This window comes from Cataglyphis hispanica, chromosome 1 (assembly GCF_021464435.1).
Source record: "Cataglyphis hispanica isolate Lineage 1 chromosome 1, ULB_Chis1_1.0, whole genome shotgun sequence".
NCBI classification, from domain to species: domain Eukaryota; kingdom Metazoa; phylum Arthropoda; class Insecta; order Hymenoptera; family Formicidae; genus Cataglyphis; species Cataglyphis hispanica.
The window spans coordinates 6,435,565-6,460,496 of NC_065954.1; the positions used below are offsets into that span (position 1 = coordinate 6,435,565).

At 35.3% G+C, this 24,932-nt stretch overlaps 1 protein-coding gene across 2 annotated transcripts; it reads left to right on the top strand.

The window, feature by feature from the left end:
- Positions 1-7: 7 nt before the first annotated feature.
- On the top strand, positions 8-24,701 carry LOC126850641 (growth arrest-specific protein 2-like). 2 transcript variants are annotated; one of them, XM_050593855.1, is made up of 9 exons: positions 8-189; positions 9,405-9,795; positions 17,868-17,992; positions 18,218-18,359; positions 18,901-19,141; positions 20,329-20,590; positions 21,375-21,500; positions 21,794-21,880; positions 23,794-24,701. In XM_050593855.1, exons 2-9 carry the CDS (start codon positions 9,540-9,542, stop codon positions 23,863-23,865), a joined length of 1,311 nt encoding a protein of 436 aa, XP_050449812.1. In that variant the 5' UTR covers positions 8-189; positions 9,405-9,539; the 3' UTR covers positions 23,866-24,701. The 2 variants fall into 2 exon arrangements, with proteins under 2 accessions (XP_050449812.1, XP_050449803.1); XM_050593846.1 differs by having other exon boundaries at positions 21,794-24,701.
- The last annotated feature ends 231 nt before the right edge of the window (positions 24,702-24,932 follow it).

Here is a 24,932-nt window from a genome sequence, read left to right on the forward strand (position 1 = left end):
CGCTCTTTTGAAGCGCCGGCATTGAAGGGCTGCAGTCGTGATCGGATGCTCGACGTGTACGGATCGGTCGAAGCATAAGGTGGCCGATTACAAGTGAATGAGAGAGAATTCGAAGAGATTCGGAACGGTGAAATTCGCGAACGAGGGACGCCAATTCGACGAGCAATGTTTTTCACGAGTGTTCCTCAGGTAAGCGGCCGGCTAATCTCGCAAACGTCGAATTTTGATAGTGTTATTTGCGACGCGCAATGAAAATCTGTTTATTGACATTGGACAAGTATATGCAGAATTTATATGCACATGATAAGCGAGACTTGATTAGCGAAAATAATGATAACGTTTTTAAAAAGATAATCATCATGAGTAAATTCTCGCGCAAACAACTGTATATAAAAATGTGGAAGATTTTTAATAACGTTCTATGATACAGTAGAATTATATAAATTATTGACAGATATAAATTATTGCATGTTAGTGAATATCAGAAAAAATGTAAATATCTCTTGAGAACTGGAATTAATTTAATTTTAAAAGAAAATTTCAGTTGGTTATATTATTGGAGCATTTCTTGTGTATTTTGTATATTACTACTAAGTAAACTTCGACGTGTATACTATTCTATGTTATTGAGTATATCATCCTGAAGTTAATTTGAAAATAATTCTAATAATGTTCCTGTGATTTAAATCTTTATTTATCAATAATTTGATATGTAAATTAGTTAGTTTGTTGCATGCTGTATCATTCTACGTTTATCTTGGTTTTGCAATCGCGAATCAATATTTGTCTGCACGTTGCGGAAAATTGAGTATCTCTCAATTCTACGAAAACGGTTGATAAGTAGCAGAAGTTGATGAATAATGAAGCAACATAATGAATTCTAATTATATAACAATATATAACAATATATTTGATTTTGCCTCTGTAAGCATAACAAGCATAGACCTATTACAACATGATGTATATTTTAAATATGTTGCGAAATTAAAATGTTTGTGGAATATATTACATAAGCGACACATTTTTCGTCGTATGTACTTTTTTTATTTTGGAAAAGTATGCAAGAGCCTCAAGTTATATATTCATTCTTATCAACTATTTGAGAAAGTGAGAAGCGATATGTTTGACCAGAATGTGTATTGTTTCGCCGTAGCACATGTTCCTCTCGAGAGCTAATTACTTCGAATATGATGTTCATTATTCTTCGCAGGCAGTTTATCACTTTCATAATAAAAGTAGAAATAATAACTTTCTGTGACATGTATAAGACACTATTCGAAATACGTAGTTGAAAAAGCATGCCAAGTTCTCCTTAGACATCGTACACTTTCTCTCGATTATAGACTCTATCACAAGTTTTTTTTTTCTCAATCAAAATTGAATAGATTGTGATTATTTATCTCTCTGTTTCTCAACTTCTTAATTTTCATCATTAATTATCTTGGCAATTAAATACCAAGGTACTTGCCAAGGCGATTAAATCCCTATAAAAATGAAGGCTTTCTAAAATCAAAATTAATTAAAATTAAAAATTTTTTTATGTATTTTTAATTCCTAAGAGCTTAGAGATTGTTAATTTTTAAAGATTTATAATAATAAATAATTTTTTGCAACTTTTGATGTTTTGATATTAAAATACAATTATCATTTTTCAAATATGATTATCCATTAAAAACGTGCGCTTTTTTTTAGATTTTGCATATTTTTGAAGTCTACAATTGCGACAAAAGTTTTATGACAATTAGTCTTTTCTTATTGATCTGTTTTTATATGGTTGTCCCTCTTTCTCTCGACAATTTGACGAACGACTGCCCGGCTCTCTTGCAGAACGAAGTTTAAATGATATATCTCGATGTGCACGCACTGCGACATAAAGTCATTAAAGTATTTCTAAGGCGTCAGGCAACGGCCTGCCTCCACGAAACTCATTATCCGCATATAGACGAGAGTATATCTGCTATTATACCTCATGTATACGTTGCGACTCTTCTTTGTCATCTTTGCCGCAATTAAGCTTACCCTTAAAGCATGTTTGCGATATTTGTATACAACCTGAAGAGAAATTAGATATCTAAAAGCGACAATGACAAATGTTTAATGATCAACGCTATCACTAAATTAGCTAATCTCTGTAATTCAATAATTTAGAAAACTTATCGTTTAAAAAGCACTTGTTTGCAAAATTCTCTAAAGTTTAGCTCGTGGAAATATACTTTATTTTCAATCGCATATAAGCGAAAAAGAAAATTTTCTTCGGGCCTTGTTTTCTTTATTTGCGAGCCGCTTATTGCCACGAGCCCGTTAAGATGAATTAAGCATGGTCATTATCTCCTGTAACAGCTGGTAATAATATTACAAAGTGCAAAATCTGTGATGATATCAACGACAGTAATAAGGCGCGAATTGTGCCAGATGCATTTTCATTTACGTGTACAATTTTAAAATCATTTCCCGGAAGAGATGTACCATGTAGGTATAAAAGCGCGTCAGCAGTTTTACTATTATAACATTGCATCGTATAAGGTACACTTAATGAATTGCACTGCTACGTATCGTTGTGACCTAGTTTGCAAAAATATACATTATTTTTATTAAAAATATAAAATATATTTTTTATAATATATAATTATCACGCAAATGCATACATTAGAAACGTACTTACAAAGCGAGCTGTTCTAATTTATGCGGTGCTTCGTATTAATCTTTACCGGCTTCGGTATTAGATTTGCTTACGATACCTCAATAATACATAAATATTAATATTTTTTTTCTCCCGATATTGAAATGTAGACACTCGAAGGCGAATTATATCGATTTCTTAATCATCGGGCGATTTATACTACAATCAATGAGTGCACGCTGCTATCGCAGTCGAATATCTTCGAGAGAATCACAACAGAAATAAACACATGACAAGTATCGAACATAATTCGCCAAGATTTCCTCGTTATCGCTATCATCGCCGTATCTTGTTCACGATCCACGTGATTGATGCGAGAAGTAAAGCGAAAACAAGAACGCGCGCGGCGTCTTCTCGCGTGGCTTTCTCTCGCCGGAAATGCAAGGCGCTGATGACTTCCCGCTACCGCGACGGCTTATGCTAATTCGCGGACTTTCGCGCCAACGGCGGAACAGACGTCGAATTTCGTTTGCGAAGAATCTCCGGTGCATCGCGCGCGCTTGTCTCTGCCTTGCTTGCCTCTCTCGACGCGGCGCGTGCTCGCGCGCATGATTTTATTATCTGTGGAACGTCATGCATTGCTACGTATGTACGTATGTACAAACACTCCTACGCGCGATGGTCACGCTCTAAAACGATCGCTTATTACCTCAATCTTATTACCACTAACGGCGCATTACCGCGCCTCGAGGGAATCGTTTCTTTTAATCTACGATGGATTGCCGCTCTTGGAAACGCGTTGAAAGGGATCACCAAGAGTTCCCGTCTCTAGAAATACGCGCACCTAAGAGTTAAGTTGCCGTTCGCACTCGCGAAACTGCACTCGTAAAAGCGCAAAATAACTGCGCTTTATTAGCGCAATAATCAGAGCGTAAAATATCTTATCGCCATCCGCTTCCCCTAAGCTTGATGACACTTAATTTACGATGTACATTGTAATCAAACAAATAAGTAAATTGCAGAGTAAACATTCAGTCTCTAGTATCGTCGATCAATTTTATAAAACGTTCCAGATACATATATGTATGTGTAGCGACATTTAATTAGTAAAATATTATAGCTTTTGGCGATCTTTTAATGAAAATCGACGAATCTATTTCACACATACGAATATCCATTACGATCCTCACGTCAGACACGTGTCTGAGACGCGTGTAAAAAGAAAGGTGCTTCATCAATCTTTCTTCAGAATATAAAAAGTATATTCCCTGCAACCGTACGATGACACATTCATCATCCGTTAATTGCCACGTGCGTTTGGATATGCGGATATAATTATGATTAAAGGTAGTGAAAGCCGATGTTACGGATGTACGCGTATGAATTTGATTCTCTTATCGATCAGAATATCTCTCGTTCTTTTTTTTTTTTTTTCATCACAAAGCTGTGACCCACATGTTGAACATTACTTTATCTTATGTTAGTTTTCCCGCATCTTTCGTACAGGGAAATCTGTTGTCTCTTGGCATTCTCTAATTGACTTTGTAGGGCAAACGGATGAAACTCAACTTACGACAGTACTTTTTAAATGCGTTGGACAAACCAGCCATAGGCGTATGCTTTTCGAGAACAGTAATTGGACGGGCACGCTCTGTTTGTGCGCTTTAATTAACTCGCGATGCATTGCCGACTATATTTTTATACATTCTTTTGATCTCTTTCCTGTGATTGCTATTGAAACGAAAAGTTCCTCCAGTACAATAATAATTTTTGTAATAATTATTTTATCGGTTTCATATTTTGTGATATTAAAAATTTCTCTGTCATGTTAAATGTTTTTAGAAAATTGTTAATCGATATTTATGAAAGATCATATAAAATTATCGTTAACAGCAAATGCGTCGTAGCTGCGACATTCCTATCTGATAAATATACAAAAAAATTTTGAAATTATCTATATTCGAAAGTCGAAAGAAAATAGTCAAGATGTTGATGCGGTCCACCGCATTCTACAACGTTCACTATGCTAATTTCAAAAACATATATGCAATATTTCCTCGCAGTGCAGAATTTTTGATTAGAACCAGTGCAAGTAGTTCTGTAAAGCTACTTTCTATCTAACAGCAAAAGAACAATAATTGTACGTACAATTGCGGCAACTAATTAATAATCTTGTTGATGTTGTATACAAACAAATCCGTACAAAATATTTTGAATGCGTTATCCGCGCGGTTATTCAATAGAAGTAGTTGGCAAACTGCGTGTATCACTTATCGATTTTCATTACGTGAAAACCTATGACATATAATCCAATATGGAAGCGTATCGATCGTTGTATATATATATATATATATATGTCATATAACTAAATATACAGTATCGAAAAAATTTGTTTACGTTATATAATATTTGATATAATTTTTACATACATTTGCTATTTATTTTAATTTTTTTAATTAGAAGAGAAAATATGTATATATATAAATAACATGCGAAATCAAATACGTTTGTACATATATATATAGCGCTGCATATACGTATACATATAACTATAAGAAATCTCTGTAATCTAACCGACACAACATATGATGCCGCTTTTTCTTTTTATGATGCGAGTGACCGCGACTTTTTCGGCTCCTTTTAAGGAACATTTTATGACAGTATGTTCTCGCGTAACGACCACCTACACGCAGCATTGAGCTACAACTGTGCAAAAAGTAAAACGACTAGAGAAACGCGCAAGAGCTGACCTAGCAAATCTCTTTCTCTCTTTCTAAATTTCGCGTAAATCATGTCGGAACTGTAACTTATCATACTAACGATCAGAAAATAGCTAAGTATCCATTTAGAAAACATAATTATCATAATGTCTACGTATGACAAAATATTAATGATAAAAGATTGGCTTCTACTCTGGCAGTAATTAAAGATAATTAAATGACTTCTGTTGCTGATAGATGGCTTGACGAATCGTTAAACTAATAATCATAAATGAGACATTGATTAATATCGATAATCAAAAAACGAATAAACAAACGGATATAATATTAATACTAATGACTCACTAAACATACGACAGATAACTGTTTGAAATGGCTCCTCTATGTTATTCGGAATTGTCCATGAGATCTGTCGAGGACCATCGTCGAGAGATTGTCACGCGATGTCAGTGTGTTACACGTGTCTCCTCGTAATGAGTTAGCCCACGCGCTCGCGAGCCGGACGCGCGATGATGGACGCCCAGCTTTTGCCACACGGTTAATCTAGTGCGGTTATACGCGTGTTGAGGTCTCTAATGGCGATCCAATTCGCCGCTCATCCTCCGATTAAACTCGATTGTTGTCAACGGTCGTTGACTTCACGGGGCACGGACTTTGATGCATAATGCGCCAATTCGATTTTTTTTGATCGGGTAATGGACCATGTCGCAGTTCATTTTTATTTTATCAACTTCCTTTCACGTACGACTGCATTTTCGTACTGATTGTTCTCATTTATATTATCAGTCCGATAGTAGCGATTAAAAATGGGACAAATTTTTAAAAATTTAGACGACCTTATGTATTAATTTAGCGTGAAATAGGCTTTATTTTTTTTAATAAAGATTTTTATATCATTCAACAAGATATATTTAATTGGTGAGAAATTTTGAAATGCTAACGAGAGTATATTAATAAATATTTTTTTTTTTTAATTATGTGCAATATACGTCAATTAAAATAATCTTGTCAATCAATTTATGGAGTCGTGCTCTAAATCGAACGATACATATTTTTATTGGAATAAAGCTCTACAGAGCGTTACATATTATTCGCATATCGTTTGCGCGTACGATTATTTTTAAAATGAAAAAATACTATCAACAGTTGGCCATTAAGATTGGTATGGTAATTTTCGAATGTAGGCGTGAAATAACGTTATGTCTGCGATAAGTATGCAATTATTTCAAACAGTTGGATATATCGAGAGATCAACACAACTGTGTTCACAAATTAATGCAAAGGTCATAAACGTATAAAGCGATAAAGTTATGTCATCCTGTAGGCGAGCATTACGTATCCAGTGAAAAATAAAAGCTTGATTAATGGTATCCGCGCATCAGTCTATCGATTTGTTTTTCGAGCGATGATGAAAGGATCTTATAACCTGATTAATTTCAGCATGCAAGCATTGCTATTATAATCTACCTCCGATGTTATATATTCACTATAAAAGAGAATAAAATAAAATACTTAAACATATTATATAAATTTAGGTAAAGTTTCGTTTTATTTATCACTTTGATGAATAGTATATTAACATATCATCATAAAATATATTGCGAGTTGACTAAGTCATTCGTTTATTTGCCGACAGTTACAATATTGGCCTCAATGATGTCTTTGAGAGCATCAATGAAGTCGGGAAGTGGAGAAGTTTTAAATCATTCGATAAATCTTACAACTCGAAATTAGTATGTACACGCTTAAAAAGGCATCAGGAAGATAAACTCGTCCCAATTTGGCAGCGGGCTTATTCCCTACATGGGTAGACGAAACTTTAGTCAAGGATAACCGTGTGTACGTTGCGTTTTCTTGTTGGCTGGTGCGTATAAACAGCGTTCGACTTAAGGAACTCGAGATGTTCAGCGTCTGTAACGTATACCGCTATACTAGTGGTCTTTCAGCTCGTCATGTTGTATGCCGTATACAGGAATCTTTACGCAAGGATTCTTTCTCATGTCCGTTTTTTTTTTTTTTTGCAAAATATTATATAAATCTGACTATTACAATAGAAATCGATCCACTTGAAAGATGCTAATAAGGACTTTAGATTGAGGCATTAAATAGATTTATATAAACTTTCTTAATTCTTCTTTCGAAAACGTATATAATTGTACGTAATTTTATAGAAAATCTACAATGCATTACGACTACTTGAGAAATATTGCGTGTATCTTTTACGTAATTTACAATCTCATTTGTACTGATCAATGTCAATAGAGTCTATTGAAAATTATTACTACATTTTCTCTTCGATTTATAACATTGTCACTGTACGTAATATATAAAGTAATGCTAATTATTTGGTTTTAAAATTTTGAATTTATGAGGCTTTAAATATCAAAATATGTATAATAAACAATTGCTATATTATTATATAGCAATCTTATCGTTACGATAGATAGAATGTTTATGTCAAAAATTAATGGAAACTTTGTTGTTTACCTTAAAAAGGCTTGACGTTCGTTTTATTTGACATAATTATAATGAAAACATTATTAATAAAAAATGCGAAGAATTGACTTATCGATCAGCGTGTGTTTGCGCGATTTATGAGCATGTCTACTTACGTATATGAGAAGATATTTCGCGCCCACGTGCCACATGCTGATTGCAAGCATCAAGTGCAGTGACAATCTCATCTGTCGATTGCACGCTGAGTTTCACCAGTTTCGCAAACTTGTCGCTCGCCTTGTCATTCGTCTCGCTAGAGATTTCGATAAGAAAGTCGTCTCTCTTCGAATGAGTTGCTCTTAATACCCACGAATCTGAGAAACTCGCGTACGTATCTCGATAATGTATTGCGGTATAGAGACAGGATAGAGACAGCTGTGTCAAGATATCGATGTATCAATGTCGAAGGACGTTCGTAGGTTTGTCCGTGAACATCGCGTTGGGCAGTGATTTGTTTTCTTAGACGAGAGATGCTGATGCGTATCTCTTACATCATTTTGACATTGGTGACGCGATTAATAATTATGATCTTTGATCTCTCATTCCTGTCGTTTGAAAAATTCAAGTAGATGAATGAGATAGATTTTAACTTTAAATATGTGTGTGTTTGCTTTAATATATTAATTTTAATATAAAACATAAATCGCGCCCAAACGTTTATGATATATTGGAGTCATTATTGTATCATTAAGAAACGTTTCTTCTCGTTGCAAAAAGATGGAGGGGTCTCCTAATTAATTATTGGTGCGTGAGTTGCTAATTGCTTCATCCCGAGGTGATATATTCCTTTGGAAGCGGAAAATAATGCTAGCCTCGTTCAAAAGATACTATGTGCTAATATCTTACAGAATCCAAAATGGATGTATCCACTTCATCGTATCTTTTGTAAGTTGATAGACATCGTACTCGATATTGAGCTATTCAGATTTCTTTGTTCTTTAATCATTCGATCTCTTGTATTTCATTATATATAGCTCCTTTATAGAGAGAATCGGACGGCATGATAATAACAATAAATATAGACATAATTACTAATCATTACTTGTTCGTATATACAGACTATATCCTTATAAAAAAATATAATTTTTAATTAATAATAAGATAATTTTTTTTACGTAATTATATTTTTTTTATTTTTTTGAATTTACTTTTATTTTTACACACAATCGCTTGATGAAATACGCGTTATAATTCCATAATTGCCATGAAGTCACGTGTATACTCTATGTTTGAAGCGATATTTTCCAAGCTATCCCCTATCTGCGTCTTAAATTTATAGCTCTGAGGATAATAGCAGACGAGGCACTAAAAGAGGAGCCCTTATAGTCAACGGAAATGAAATCTCATCGTGATGGTTTCTCAGAGAAATCGTAGAGTCGAGAATTCTCGCGCGCATAAATGCGAGACATGTTTATCGTCTTGTCTCTCAATTTTTCTTTTTTCTTCCAAGAAAAGTTTTGTGTCACATCTTATCATCATACTCTCGCTTTCGATTAGCTTTCTCGATCCCTCTAGTTTTCGAAGGCGATTCCATCTCATGATAACGATAGTTTCTTTCTGTTTCTTAGGCGCCACTTGATCGCGAGGCGTACGTTCCTGCACGAAGTCGCTCTTAAATAATCTGGGAACTGTCGAAAAAAGTGAAGTGGGTCCTGGAAGAGGACCCGGATAAAGTAAGGAGAAAAGCGGCGAAGGAGAATCCGATGTGCAGTGTCAGGACGCCCTGCAGGACTGACTCCATGATGTCGTACGCCAATCGATTCCCATCTTCTCAGCACACTCGTTATCGCAGTAGCTGGGGTCCGTCCTCGGTTTCCGTCTTCAATCGTGCCGACGTGCCGCGACCCTCGCCGGAAGAGGAAGAGTTCGAGTTCTACCACGAGCGACTGCACTCGGCGCAGAGTCGCCAGCTGATCCCGCTTCAGGAAGATCTGGCCGATTGGATCAACAAAACGATAAGTGAGTACCATACATCATTATAGACAGAGCGTATCTCCGCGAAATGAGTATCGATCGGCAAGAAACTTTTTTATACGAACGAGGCTCGTGACATCGTCAAGGTCGGCGAGCATGGTTTCGTGAGAAAATTCGATAACCGTTAGATATTAGTTTCGCTGATTTATGAGAAAAGTGGATAGCTTTCGCGGATCTATAGCGTGCGAACTTGCAGGCCAAAGTCAGAGCATGAGTCAGAGTGTATTTTACCTCGAGCTTTTCAATAGAATGCGAAATAAAGCTCTACCTATCAATCGTTTATTCCAAATTAATGGTTTCGCATTTGCAATTTTGTCATTTCGATATCCGTATCACGCGAAGTTTGCCGAATGACAAAGCAATGTATCGCGTGTTATCTTTGAGATATTATTTTCATACAAAATAATCAAGAGTTCGATTTTTGCAATAACCACTATTTGAGAAAATTGTGACAAGCATTCCAGCAATTCCAAATACTTATTAACGTTGAATATATCAAAAATTGTTATGAAAAATTGCACTTATATTTAAAAAAGTAATATAATTAAATTTTTTAGTATATTTATTCTATTGTTTCTATATTTATAAAAAATTTTTAGTATATTTAATATTTTATTATATATATTTATTATTTTTATTCTATTTCTTCACATATTTTAAACATTTATTAAAGTTCTCAATATAATCTAAAAAAATTAATTAAATATGAGAAAACATTACGTAAAATTTAGAGTTCTAATTTTGCTACTTTTTTTGTTTAATTTGATTGTGAACGCCATAAAGTGCAGAAAGAAATCAACGTGGCGTAATGTCGTGCAACAATTGTACTTTCGCGCCATCCTTGGCTATCCACTTTTTTTTTCGTATTGCTGATGTGAAGTCACTTTAAAACGTGTCGGTCATACCACAGGATGTGGCGTGCGTGTGCAAGTTTTACGCTTTAATACGTAAGAACCACACAAAAGTTAGCATCTGGCGCGACATGGGAAAGGATATTCATAATATTTCATTTTATATTTCATCGCGTGTTGATCAAACGGCTGCACAAAAATGTGTATGCCATATGCGTAAAATTTAGTGAAGCTTACATTGACGAGGCAAAAATTTTCAAGGACGGTGCCAAGCTAACTGTATATTGCTTTATAAAAAATTTAATTACTCTACAAATCCATCTGACAAGCCATATGCGAATGATTATCTCAAGAGTAACTGTAAAAAATAGAAATGGAGGGGCTTAATAAGTAGTTGTTATAACTTATTTAATTATCATTTAATTATATTTTATTGATACAAAATTTGACAAAATATTTTTATCAAAACTAATCAAGGAATCATCGACAGTTAGTCCGTCAATTTTACCGTTTTGTACTGTTGATGATTGAAACTTGCTACTGGCTTCAATTTAAAAATAAAATTTATTATTTTTATTGCTATATAATAATGCATTTTATATATTGTTATACATATACAACATAATAAATTTGTTTATAATACATTCTATTATTTTATAAATTATCAAATAATAAATGTAATGTCGCATCATATTTTTTTAGCTACATTTGTATATTTAAAAGTAGTTTATCCGATGTTTTGAAAATATTTAATTATTTAGTGCAACGAAGAGAAAGAAAAATTGAATGATGAAATGAACAGTAGTCCGTAATTCTTTTTCTACGAGGAACTGGAAATCGTCCAATAGCTATCTAATTCCAGGCGCGCATGGATGATATGACCGCCTTTCTGAACCGCTAGTTTCCTAATACGGTACGAATACGAGTTGATGCGTAAAATAGAACTGCTACGATGCACCGAGCGTCGCAGAAAGTAGCAATTCCGACGCTACGCGGTGTTTCACGTAACAAACATTTGCAACGCAGGCTTTTCACTGAATTACCATCGATTCTCCGCTCCGAGTTTTACAGACCAACACTTTTGATGAATAATATTGAAAATTGTCGCGTATATCTCTTGCGAAGATCGGTTTTTGATATTAGAAGTGCCGGGATAAAGAGGATAAAGTACTATTAATTCCTGTTATATCGCATATAATTGAATGCATCGTGAATGAAAAGCTAATAATGAAAACATTTATCGAATGATTTGTTTCTACATGATTTGATTCACTTACTTACTTTGTCGCTTTGCAATACTTTCACCTCTGATTGCACGTTGCTTCGTGTATGCGATTATGCGTATCAATGATCAAAGAAAATGTATATATGCTTGTATATAAAATATGCGTGCTGTCGCGAATATAGTTTGGCAAACGGATTGTGCGAAAACGAGTGTGTGTCTTTCACGCGGCCTCGAATAATCCAACTCCAAGGATGTGGACCACCCTGAGAGATTGCGACACGAGCGAGATGCGGGAAAAACGAACGATACGTAAACGAACATCCAACGTGTACGTATATTTAGCCACAAAAGGATAAGGCGAGATACACGAGTATGATTTACGAGATTCGCTTACATTATGTCACTTAAAATACATCGATCTTTGATAGATTGTCAGAGATATTCAATAATATTAAATTAATGTCAAATGATACGTGTGTGTACAATAAAATTTTAGTACACTAAATAAATCTGTGAAAGCTGATATATTAAATGCTATTTTAACGATTCTCCAGAATTCTCTCCTAAATAGATGACAATGAAAATGTTGGATTTATTTATTCGTTTGAATGCGAATACGAAATGTTAATGGTATTTAAAGAATACAAGGGATATTTTATTGTGCGAAGGTGCGCGAAGAAATCATATTTCTTCACACACATTATATGCGAACGTAATGTGTGCAGATAATGTATGCGCTGCAATTTTGCAAATTGTTTTCCTTTTCTTTAGCTGGTATATAATTTTGGAGTTAACTCGAGAGAGAACTTTCCCTTTACCAGAGTATGAATTTATGTATATGTTCAGATGTATAATCCGCGACAATATCGATTATTCGCATTTTGAGCGAGTTAGACAGCTGAAAATTCTAAATGTGAATTCTAAATGTGAATCCTAAATGTTTTTGTGTGTTTTTTTCTACAAATATTGTTAACAAAGAAAAATTTAACGCGTTTTTGTTGCTATTTTCATAGCATTTTAAATTTAATAAAACATTTTAAGCATAATTTCGAAAGAAATAATTTCAACGAGTCATGAGATGGTAAAGGAAAAAAAGAGATTTAATGAGTTTCCAAAGACGGTGGAAAAGATTGAAATTCACTCGACCGTTCTTAACGTGTCGTAAAAGTGTTTGCTCATTCGAGTTTGTTGACCGAACAGATTTGCTCGTATAAGTTTTTTTTTTTTTTAGAAAATCTAGGAAGATTAGAATTTAAAATAAATGATTTGTGTAAAAAGATAGCTTTTAAAAATGAAAACATTAATGTGACTGATTTTATATGATTACTCGTATTTTTATATGCATATTGATTTGTATAAACATCCGATATCAATCAAATAGAAAGAAGATTAAGATTGAGAGAATGCTCGAGAGACATAATTTTATTGTAACTTACATATTTTTCATATATCGGACGAATTTTCTTTCTAAGAAGCTTATTTATAAAATGAAAATGCAGAAAAAGAGAGAAACTTTTTTTGTTGAATCTTCTCATTGAAATTCAAAGATTGCCAAAGCATTGATTGGCGACGTGAAAAAAATAAAACGACAGTCTTACCCACGCGCGCCCTGCGCCTCTTGGCAGTTGCAAAGCCTCTGTGACTCAACCGGAAGTCAGCCGGGCACCCCTCTTCCTTCGTGCCACTTCTTCTCTACCTCCCTTCATCATGGGGCACCCAAAGCCGCATTACGCATAATGGGCGTACGCCTTCCTAATACATTTGCGCATCCGCGGTGAACAACAACGATCGTCGATGTGCGACGGTATCGTCTTTTAAATCGCGGAGATATTGCCGTGGCACGCGCTACGGATGTTCAACCAGCCGTAAATCAGAAAGCGAAACCTCTGAATCGCACCGTGCTAATTTATCGTCGCCGATTATTCCGTCGATATAAGCGCGACGTGGAGGTAATCTCATTCACGGTTGTGGACTCGATCGGATTTATCGTGGGATCCAGATTGCGATATGCACCGTTTGCAGGGCCATGCTTCCGAGCAAATCGTGATCGAGCTTCGTGCCGTTTTATCTTGCCGCCGCTATATTGCGTAGCAAACAGTTTAAAAATATCCGCTATATTCTCTCGTTGAGCTCGACCTATGACACGAATGAACGGGATAGATATATATGTGTCGCGGTGTAATCGAGACACGTTTCTCGAGAATGGTTAGAAAAAGAAATGCAAGAGTGTCGCCCTTAAGAGAAACCAGTTCGACATTAAAACGAAATGACAGTGCCATCAAGGATTTAACGAAAATACGGGTCACAGTAATTGCGTGATGCCTCGGGCGTCAAGCAATCTCGCATGAGGATGAAGGGCGGGTGTCATTACCAATAAAAGTCGAGGGAAGTCCTTCCTTTCGCCGCGACGTCGTCGGTTATAAACTTGTCGCGAAATTTATGCACAGCTCAAGCAAAGGTTGAACCGTATATCTTTATTCGAGTCAGAGATGCAACGTATCTTGCTCGCTCGAAATCCAATGATCGATAACCGTGTCGATCAGTGCCGTGTAACCGTCATCTCGAACCGATGTGCCAGAAAATCAGGGTCAGCATGATCTAAGGATAAGGCTGTAAAATTTAAAATAGAAAAAAAATTATAATAAACTTTTTAAAAAAATATATACGCTCGCAAACTCATCTATAAATTTTTTCCTTTTAGTTTTCAAGTTTCAATCTCTGATTTTTTAATAACAATAAGATTCAACACTTAACTTACGAGATCTTGTACTTTGAGAAAGATAAAATAAATTCGCAATTTGCAATTTATATTATCATTATACATAGATAGCGCAAATAACAATGGAAAATGTAAATCGACGAAGAGATTATTTACGAGCATTATTTGGACAGCTCTTGTTATAATATCGATGAAAATTGTCTCATATTGAAAACACGACGATCTGTTAGCTATTGTATATGCAGAATTTATTATCCTATAACATGAAACAAACGAGGAATTCTGCGCGATATATGAATACATCCGAGATATTGTCGAAGCTACGTTTGATCACATAACTTCTACATTTAGATATTCGAGGAGAGTTTTCCTGACAACGAGAGAGATACCGCGAGCAATTCGCCGCATCGTTTCCTCAATTCCATATGCGGATTCACGCATTGCATACGATTCTTACGGGTATTGACCTCAGCGGATCGGTTTGGGCGACGCTTTGGAAAACAATGTTCTAAAGTTATGTCGCAGACAAGCAACGACATAATTCCACAGACATGTATCTTAGCCCGGTGACGGGGAACATGGTCGCTTTTACGTAGTTCCGGGTGACCGAGTTCCCGCACGGCGGGAACTCTTCGCGCGTCCATGCACGTGCTCGAGAGTCTGTATGCTCACTCAATAATTTTTAACCGGTAAGAATCATTTTCTATCCAATGAAAATAATAATGTCCATACATATAATAGTTTATGATATTTAAATAATTATATAAAACAGAGATAGAGAATGTGTATGTTTTTTTAATTGTATTATAGAAAATCAATTTTAAAAATTCTAAGATTTAAAAATTTATAAAAATATTATTTAAAAAAAGTATACCTTTCCTCATAATTTTTTTTTTTTTTAAATTACTTTATTTTTATGAAGAAACGGGAAGTCGATATTCCTACGAGTTATTCGCAATCTCGATGCACGTGGTCGGTGCCACGTGATGGATTCTGTGCCACGGACCCGCGTTCTTTTCGTCGTGCCCTCGGTGCCAACCCTATTGTTCTTACCAGATCTAGTCACGAGCTCGCGGGTTCTCATTACCATCTATATCTACGAAATACTATCGCTGTGCCGGGGCCCAACCTAGTTCCTACTTCCCATTGTGTCCGCTCTATATCTATATAGGTGTCTGATCATGTCACGGCGACCTGTGAGTTTTCCTTAGATCCGTTCATTGATCGGTAATTCCATACTGGAAGTGGCGGGAGGGCCGGGGAGTTTTATCAAAGATATTGATATCCGGGTTAATTGAAGCGCCTTTTAAATAGAACATTATGGATTTTTAAACATATTATGTTCTTTTATATATAAATGGAATATAAGTATTTTTAAAAGTATGCCTGCATAATCTAAATATCATTCTCAATATTGTAAAATTATTATTCGTTTTTAAATCTCTCTAGTTATAAAAAATATAAGTTTCTCTGATTTAAATATAATCAATATGTCCTACTTTGATAATTTTGATAGCTGTACAATTTTTTGTAACACATTCACGTTCTACATTTCATGCTAAATAATTCCGAATTATGAATGTGCGATGAGTAATAAAAATAAATACGCACATATGACACGAAAAGTAAAAATCGCGAAATATTTCGAGAAAGATTTGCTTTCTCGAAATATTCCGAATATAATTTGAATTCTGCTTACATATCCGGTGAAATTCAATTGCTTTAGTATTTTCAGGGTGATAGATATATAATCAATATCTTCTGTATGATAGATATATAATCAGACAACGATCGTAGTGTTATTACATTCGTTTATTCCCTGAAGACAGGAGATAACGGATCGAAGCAGAAGTTGATAATGGATAACGGCCGATGGTGAGCTCAAATCGACGCGCACATATGTTCGCTCTATCGTTTACTATTACTTTGTGGCTGCACTCATGCACGCACTACAGAAATAAATGGAAGGAGATAATAGATAACATAAATCCGGATTAACATATATGATTGACGAACATGTTAAAGAGGACTGGAGAATAGAGAAAAAGAAATAAAAAGTCTTTGAGGAGAAAATTAAATAATTTGTTAAGACAAATAAAGATTCTTGTTAGAATTTGTTTTCATCATCATTTGTTATCATGAGCAGAAATGGATTAATGCACGTGATCAATGTTAAATAAAGAGGATGAAAATAGAGAGTTCTTCATACAGAAAAGATTAGATAATTTATCTAAGTTAAGGAAAAATAAGAATCTTTGCTGAATCTGTACTGGGGCAAAAAAAAAAATCAGTTGGTTCATTCCCAGAGAAAGCCAGAATTCATTAAATATCTGTCAGGAGATCTCATCTCTTTTGATTTGAAATGCATATTGGAAAGTCTTATTATTTGAAAAAAGTGGAACGTGTGTCCTTGATCTGTTAGTATTTACAGCAGGGAACGAAATTAAAATGATTTTACAGTCACGCATGGCTCGACCTATCGTGAGAGTATCAGGACCTGACTGCTTCTCGCTTGACCTGTCGTGTCAGATCGAAATTCTTGATGCGCTTGACTTTCAAAGTATCACCTTTTTTCGGAAACCGTGAGACGAAAGTCGAGATCAGAATTTCGCAAAAGATGAATCAGCTTAAGCCGATCTCATTCTCTTCTCAATCTTCGATCTTGTGATCGCTGATTTTAAACGCTTCGTCCTTGAACATCGCATGCTACTGATTTATTGCACGATTACTCGAAGTAAATTTGTTTCTTTAAACGGGCTTCTTCTCTTCGATCGATTAAACCTGCCTGGCTGATCGAAATCTGATACAGAGAATCCGAGCGAATCACCGTTGCGTACATTTACGTATCATAACTACAATTATGTTGCTTATCGATCACATCGAATGTTTTTTTGTAAATTTGCAAAAAAATTTTTCGATGTAATTCTAGTTTCATAAATTTTATTATTATAGAAACTTGCTTATTATAATCAATGAATTATAATTATAATGATCAAGAAAACAAGGCGCGCACATATGCACGAAGTATAATAATTTGCACAAACAGTTTGATAGAGGCTGAATAAGCTTGAACGATGGATTATTCTTCTCGTTGTAATGTACCACTTTATCGAGCCACTTGAGTATGTCATTGAAAGCTACTGGTAGTTTATGTCGAGAGATACATTATCGTATATGTGTACGTGTGCGGATTATTATAGATGCGACGAGAGAAAGAGAGATATGAGAAGTAGACTTAATTCTGCAATTTTCGAATTTTCAGATGTGGATTATATAACGGGTGACAATTTCTTCGATGTACTTGATAATGGCGTGGTTGTGTGTCGACTGGCAAGGGTTATCCAGGAAAAAGCGAGATCCGCGATAGAAGCTGGACGAGCTAAAGGAGTAAGCATATCACTGGTCATATTTTACTTTATATCTTTGCGTCAAATTTTTTTCTTTACAATATTATCTTGCATTATTATATGCAATAATATTCAATTATCCCTAAAAATGTGTAATGTATCGTTAGAATTTTACTTGGAGAAAACATGTATTTCGATATAATAATAAAAATTTTGAATTTTTTCTATTCTTGCAAAAAAAAAAAACAGAAAACTATTGTTACAGCCGATACCTGTGATACGTGGCCGTTGCTGGGAAAATGCCGCGCGTCGCAGCTTCTTTTCCCGCGACAACATGGAGAACTTTATACAGTTTTGCCGGCGTCTGGGCGTCCACGAGAATCTCCTCTTCGAAAGTGACGATCTCGGTAAAGCTCGGCGCAATTAACTTTAATGCATGCGAATTAAGTAGAGACTCGTTGCGCATCGTTGCTTATCTTATCGGACGACTTTCAACGAGACGCGATTTAAGCGCGTACCCGCTTTTAAATTGATGGATGATAATTAGGAAAAACGCTATAATCCTGCGGTGGACGTGCATGTCATATAAATTATGATCCTGAGGTATGCAAATCCGGAGTGGTCGCGAAGCGAGAGTAATCGTCGCGCTGATTGCGCGCGACTTTGAAGAAAGTAGAGCGAATCCACGGCTCTTTGAAGATCGGAACGCTTTCTCACTTGATCAACTTTAATTATCATCGAAAACAATGCGGTTACATAAATGACATAAGGGTGTAATTAAGCGAGAAGGTCGCCTTTAAAACAAAAGCTGATGCATCTTATTGTATTATTACATATTATTGCGTTGACTTGAATACAATAATAAATAACTATTAATAAGAATATGTAAAATCTTGTCATTTTATATGCGACCAGAATGCATATGTGGTACGACTGATCTCTTTACAGTTTTACACGGTCAACCACGGAACGTAGTGCTGTGTTTACTGGAAGTTGCACGACTGGCGGCCAGATATTCTTTAGAACCACCTGGACTTGTGCAACTCGAGAGGGAAATCGCGGCGGAACAAGAAAGGGATCTTCACTGTTTGTCGGACAGCGGTATATCTCACAGCAGCCTCTCTTGGCAACTCCAATCGCCGTCACCGACCGCGACTCCCAGACCGCCGGAGAAGATCAAACACAGCAGGTATATCAAGTCCATATATAGTTGAAATTTAAAATATCAGATTGCTTGGTCTCTGATACGTAATTCATCAATCTCGCAACCAATCCTACGTATCTTCAACCTGTTGCGTACAACGTAACGGTCGACAAACGATGATGTTGCGGGAAGAAACTGAAACTTAACCGTTATAGCATGTATAAGTTATTCGCTCGTATAATTTCTGTTTCGCTTACGCGCACCGCATTTATAATGACGTCCAATATTTCGAGATATATATTCCGCTTCGTTTACGACAATAAGTTTCTCCAGGTCAAGTTAACAACCGTTGCCTGAATGGGCAATTTTGCGAGGTGTTACCGAGCAGAAGACCTTGGATATGCGTCGCAACGCAACTCCATAGGAGTGGCTAAATTTTATAGTATGCAAAACTTTTACGATACTAATATAAAAAAATAATATAATAATCGCTACATTGTATTATGCTAAATAATCAGAATTAATAATAATTTTGTTAAACTGTTCCACTCTTAAAAAAGACATGAAATCGATATTCACAAGTATTGTTGCTTCTTTTCCTCAAAATCTAATCGATACTGACAATATTGTTACCTCTTTTTCGCGATGCTAATTAGTTATCTCGACGATGCACTAAACATTACTTTACATCAATAAAAGCGTGTCATAACTGAGCGATACATACTGAGCGATAGTTTAAATATTAAGTAGGTGTGTAATTTTTATTTAATTTATTTTGAAAAAGTGGAAAACTAGAATTAATAGTAAGTAATTATATACACATAAAGTAAATGGCGCGCGCGTTTATAGTATATTCTAGTTAGATAAAATTATCTTGCAGTTTGCCATTATGTAACTGACCATAATATTTTACCGTAAATAGCTATAAATAATTATGATTTATTTTTTACTGGCAATTGGCACACACAATTATCGTCGACATTTTTAAAAAATTTGACCACGAAATATATATTATTTCTCATCTCATTTACATTTTTATATTTCTCTTTATCTTCCAAATTGTGTGCAAATTGTATAATAAACCAATTATTACGATTTTAATAAAATGCAAAAAGATACATGTTTCTGAATTCATTACCAATGTTAAAATGTTGAAAATTTATTACCGGGTTAGAATATTAGAATAAAATATTTTGTGAAAGCATTTGAGAGTTTATCGTAATGCTTTCTAGTTCGGCATCCGAAGTCGCGACGACGGCCACACGATGGTTGGATCCCGTGACTGGTGCTACGCATGAACCTGAAATGCGAAGGTCCGTTAGCGACAACGGTCCGACTGGAAGTGACGGCGTGCCGAGCGACACTACCGAGGATGACTGGTCCCGCGGTAGCGCCGAGGATCCGGATGAAGTGCCGTCGCCATCGAGTTCGCCATCACCTTCGCCGGCCGAGCCACCGGAGCACACTGGTCCGATAACAGAGCTCGATCGCAAGGTATCGTAAGCAAATTATCCCACTTTCACATGAAGTTTCAACAGCTATATTTACAACAGATATATTTTGAGAATTTCCGAATTACAATTCTCTGTTTTCTCCAATGATATTATCTTATCATCGACTTTGTATCGCATCATATCTAATAATATCCCATAATAGTATCACGAATAAATAAAAACTAATTTTTTTCCCTGGGAATAAAATTCCGATATTCAAGAATTAAAGCGATATATTATGCAATGCAGAGATGTTGCTTGTTCCATGAAGGAAAATGCATGTGCGAGTAAAATTGAATAATTTATATCTTCCTTATTATAATGTTAATGTTACTTCGCCAACATCCTCTTCGCACGTTGTTTACATCGCGTATCTCGTGCGTGTCGAGAAAATCTTGGGTCCTATGGGTTGTTATAGTCCCGTCTCGCGCTGCATTATAATTATTATCGTGCGAGAGGAAAAATGTATAAAGGAAGAAAGAACGATGGGAGAATCGACGTTTTTTCGTGCACGTTTTCCACGCACGTGTCTCAAATACCTGCATGCCTAACGGCGGAAGCTGCGCAGCGTATCTTTGACTCTTTTTGCTCCTCTTTGCGACGGCACGTCGAAGCGATTTATCTCGCGTGACATGATCGATCGCTCTTCGTCCGTACAGCAACAAGCAAGGCGGCGGTTTAATGCACAAAAACGATCGTCCAAATATATGACTCCGTATCCCTCCGTTTTAAGTACATTATCTTCGACCGCATCGCATGCTTCTTTTTCTTCTTTCTGATTACAGGTGCGAAGAGCCACCGAGGCCGTCCAGAGACTTTGTCAATGCCCTTCGGAAAAGTGCTCCAAATTGAAAGTGCGCAAAGTCGGCGAAGGCCGCTATCATATTGCGGGACGTAACGTCTTCATCAGGGTACATATATATTTTTTGACATCTTATATAAATCATAATTTTATAATATTAAAAAATTACCAAAAAATATTATCAACAATACACAAATTTTAAAGATGAATTCTTTACTCTCATTCAATGCGTTGTCGAGTTGTACTTCTTCTCGAGTACACTGCAGAGCTCCCTTGTTACATAAGAGTTGTTGTCCGAAAATCTCGAGAGATCTCTTTCTTCTCTTTCTTTATTCATAACACGTCGCGGTGATCCTGTAAACCTGCCAACTGTTAACGACCGCGACGCTGACGTGTTCGCAGCTTCTCAAGGGGCGACACATGATGGTGAGAGTGGGCGGCGGATGGGATACCCTGGAACATTTCCTGGCGAGGCACGACCCCTGTCAGGTGAGGGTTCTTAACCGCGAGAGCACACCGCCCCCCGCTCGCGGCACCAAGCACGACAGCTTCCTGCACATTCGGGCCAAGTACCGCAGCCCACCGTTGGAGCCGAGCCTCTCACGTCGGTCGCTGGCCTAAGAGCACGTAGTGCCTAATCATGCGATCACGCAACCTCTCGGGCTGCTCGCACGCGTGGCGCACATGCGAAATTGATATCGTGGTTTCCGGCACACAGCTATCGCATCTTGCCGTATATATCATATAAGAGCAGTCGATATTCTCAACTCGATGAACACGTCGATCAATTGGTGTGTTAAATGACGCGACGGAACGTGGCAGCTCGTATTATCGTAATAAGGACGGTAATTCATGTAATTTTCGCGCACGATACACATTCCTTTTTCCCAACTACGCTCGATGAGTTGGCAAAGGAAGAAAGACGGCGCGGATCGTTTGAAGAGCTTGCGGTTACTCGTGCACATTCCGATATATTCATGTATGCTATTTACGAGGTATCTTTACAGGGCTGAATTTCTCATCGGTACGCATCGCCTATACCACTTTGCAACGCGATATCTCTTCCATTCTCATATTTACTATACATCTTCAATTATGTCAAGTGCATATACATATTTATTGTTACGCATGTATGCGTTAGATGTAGGTCACGGTGTAAGAACGCACACGGATCACAATATTTTTACTACATTGTATCAGATGATTGAAAAGCGTGTCGAAGTATATCCTCGCTGATATGTGGTACGCTGTCCATTTTTGAAGAGAGCAGTGTGATTAAGAATAATCAAAGTTTTATATCCAAGATTGTACTCTACAACTCGGAAAACTTTGAATACTCGACATTTATCAACGAATATATACTATATGTGCTTCCATCTCTTGAATCATTTCTCTTCAGGTACTAACATAATTAACGTTTATATCCGAAAATTCTTCGGCAAAGTCTAGAAAGTGTGTTGCACTTGGTAATAATAGTGTTAAGAACGCAATGACCAAATTTTATTTTTAGAACTATATCATGTCATGATGTAATAAAAAAATAATAATAATAGTGATTTAAATAAATATCCATTTAAGCTCAAACATTGTGCTCTTGTACGTGCAATAAACAAATTAAAGTGCGATTAAAATCTCAGGTAGATAATCGTCTATATAAACGTATCATGCCTTAAAAAAGATGGATAAATTTTTTTCTTGATCAAATTTCTTTTTACAATACTACAATATTATAGTATTTTTCTCCAAATAATTGTACGAGTTTTACAAAATTCTCACAGTCATGCTAATATAGTTGTAACCTTTCCATTATTAAAGCTGTAACATAGTTTTTTTTGATACTCAATCCTATTCAGCTTTCAACTTTGGTCATTGCTCTATACCAATATATTCTTATAATGCACTGTCATATTTTGCGATAAGCACGCAAAATCAGGCACTTATACATTGTAATAATCACACAGAGTCGGCTAAGTTTTTTATATATTAGATTCAATATGTACATTTATAAGAATTGCTATAATATATATGTAAAATTCGATAAATAAATTTTATTTACGCTCGAGCGTAATTCAATCGATTTTAAAAAATTTATAAAATTACAGATCCATCAATACATAAACGATAGCATATTCAAAAGATTCTTAAAATGTACGCTACTTCAATTGTTTTGTTTTTATTTCGATTATAATAAATTTATACGAATCTCATTTTAGCCGACTCTGAAATTGATACACTTTTTAACATTCGATTAATATCTAATACAACTTATATTGCCTAACGTGTAAAATGCTTCATAATTGCCTCAAACATATATGTTTTGTACTTTTATATAAATATCTAGAATAAGGAATATGATATATATACACATCGGCATATTTAACAATATGATTATTCACTTACAGAAGTGCAAGAGCACAGTATGCAAAGGAATACCAAAGCAGAGAAACACACGACGAGTAATGTCGGCTCGTTGAAGCTAATTAAATTGTGATCCGTTTATTGGTTGCGCCGAAAGAGAGAGTATAATTGTGTTTCACGAATCGATATCTTTTATGAATTATAAATAATCAATTGCGTTCAATTATCCTTTGCGAAGCAGAATCAGTGTTAAATTGCGATTTACACTGTAAAGTAATAGCTTAGAGTTTAGTGAATTATTACAGGGCCTTATATATATTACATAAACATAATTATATTTGCAATGTTATTTCTTACACGTAATTAAATCGCCCTGCCTAATTAAATTAATTTCGCCATATTATGTAATTGTAAATAATACGTTGCCCCGACATATCGATAAATAACTGATTTAAGTTAATCGTACCTGCTTTATATTGCGTTAATATATATTAGTGGATAAGTTATACATGTTCTATATATTTAATAAGTTGTTTATATGTTGTCAATTGTCTTTTTATTAAAAATTACGTTAGATATTTGATTTTTTTTATCAAATACGTGTTTTGATGACATAAAAGAATATTATATAAATTTAGTTGGGGAGATTATTATTTACAATAAGATGTTGAAACGATCTAATTGATACAATATATTTTAGAACAAGTTATATTTTGTGTTAATACGGTTTCGTGATTATTTGGCTATTAATCAGCATTGCAATAGCACTATACTGCATTAATTTAGTCTATAACTCTGTGTGTTAGGCTTTTGTAAAAAAATTTTTAATTTTGTTTAATATGTATGCAAAATGCATCGTATACTATATATTATCTTAATCTATTCAACTAATATGTTTGAAACTATATTATGTCGATTGTATTTTGTTGAACAATAAAATATTTGACTGATATACATACATCTCCGAAATTGTATAATTAATAAATTATTAATTATCATTTGGACTTCACGTAATGCAACCCTTTCCCGAATAATCACATGGCGATTTCAAAAATAGCAATACGAATGCTTTTGCTTTGTATGATGATACAAATTAATCCAAAAGAATTTTATTTTTTGATAATAGTTATTGATTATATTTTTTTTATTATTTTGCTACATAAAATTTCTTTTATTTTGTTAA

Bases quoted from the DNA above. Each gene is read 5' to 3' on its own strand.
- LOC126850641 (XM_050593846.1), top strand. From the start codon at position 9,540: ATGTGCAGTGTCAGGACGCCCTGCAGGACTGACTCCATGATGTCGTAC. The intron at 9,796-17,867 runs GTGAGTACCATA...TCGAATTTTCAG, and splicing joins TTGGATCAACAAAACGATAA to ATGTGGATTATATAACGGGT. The intron at 19,142-20,328 runs GTATATCAAGTC...AATGCTTTCTAG, and splicing joins GAGAAGATCAAACACAGCAG to TTCGGCATCCGAAGTCGCGA.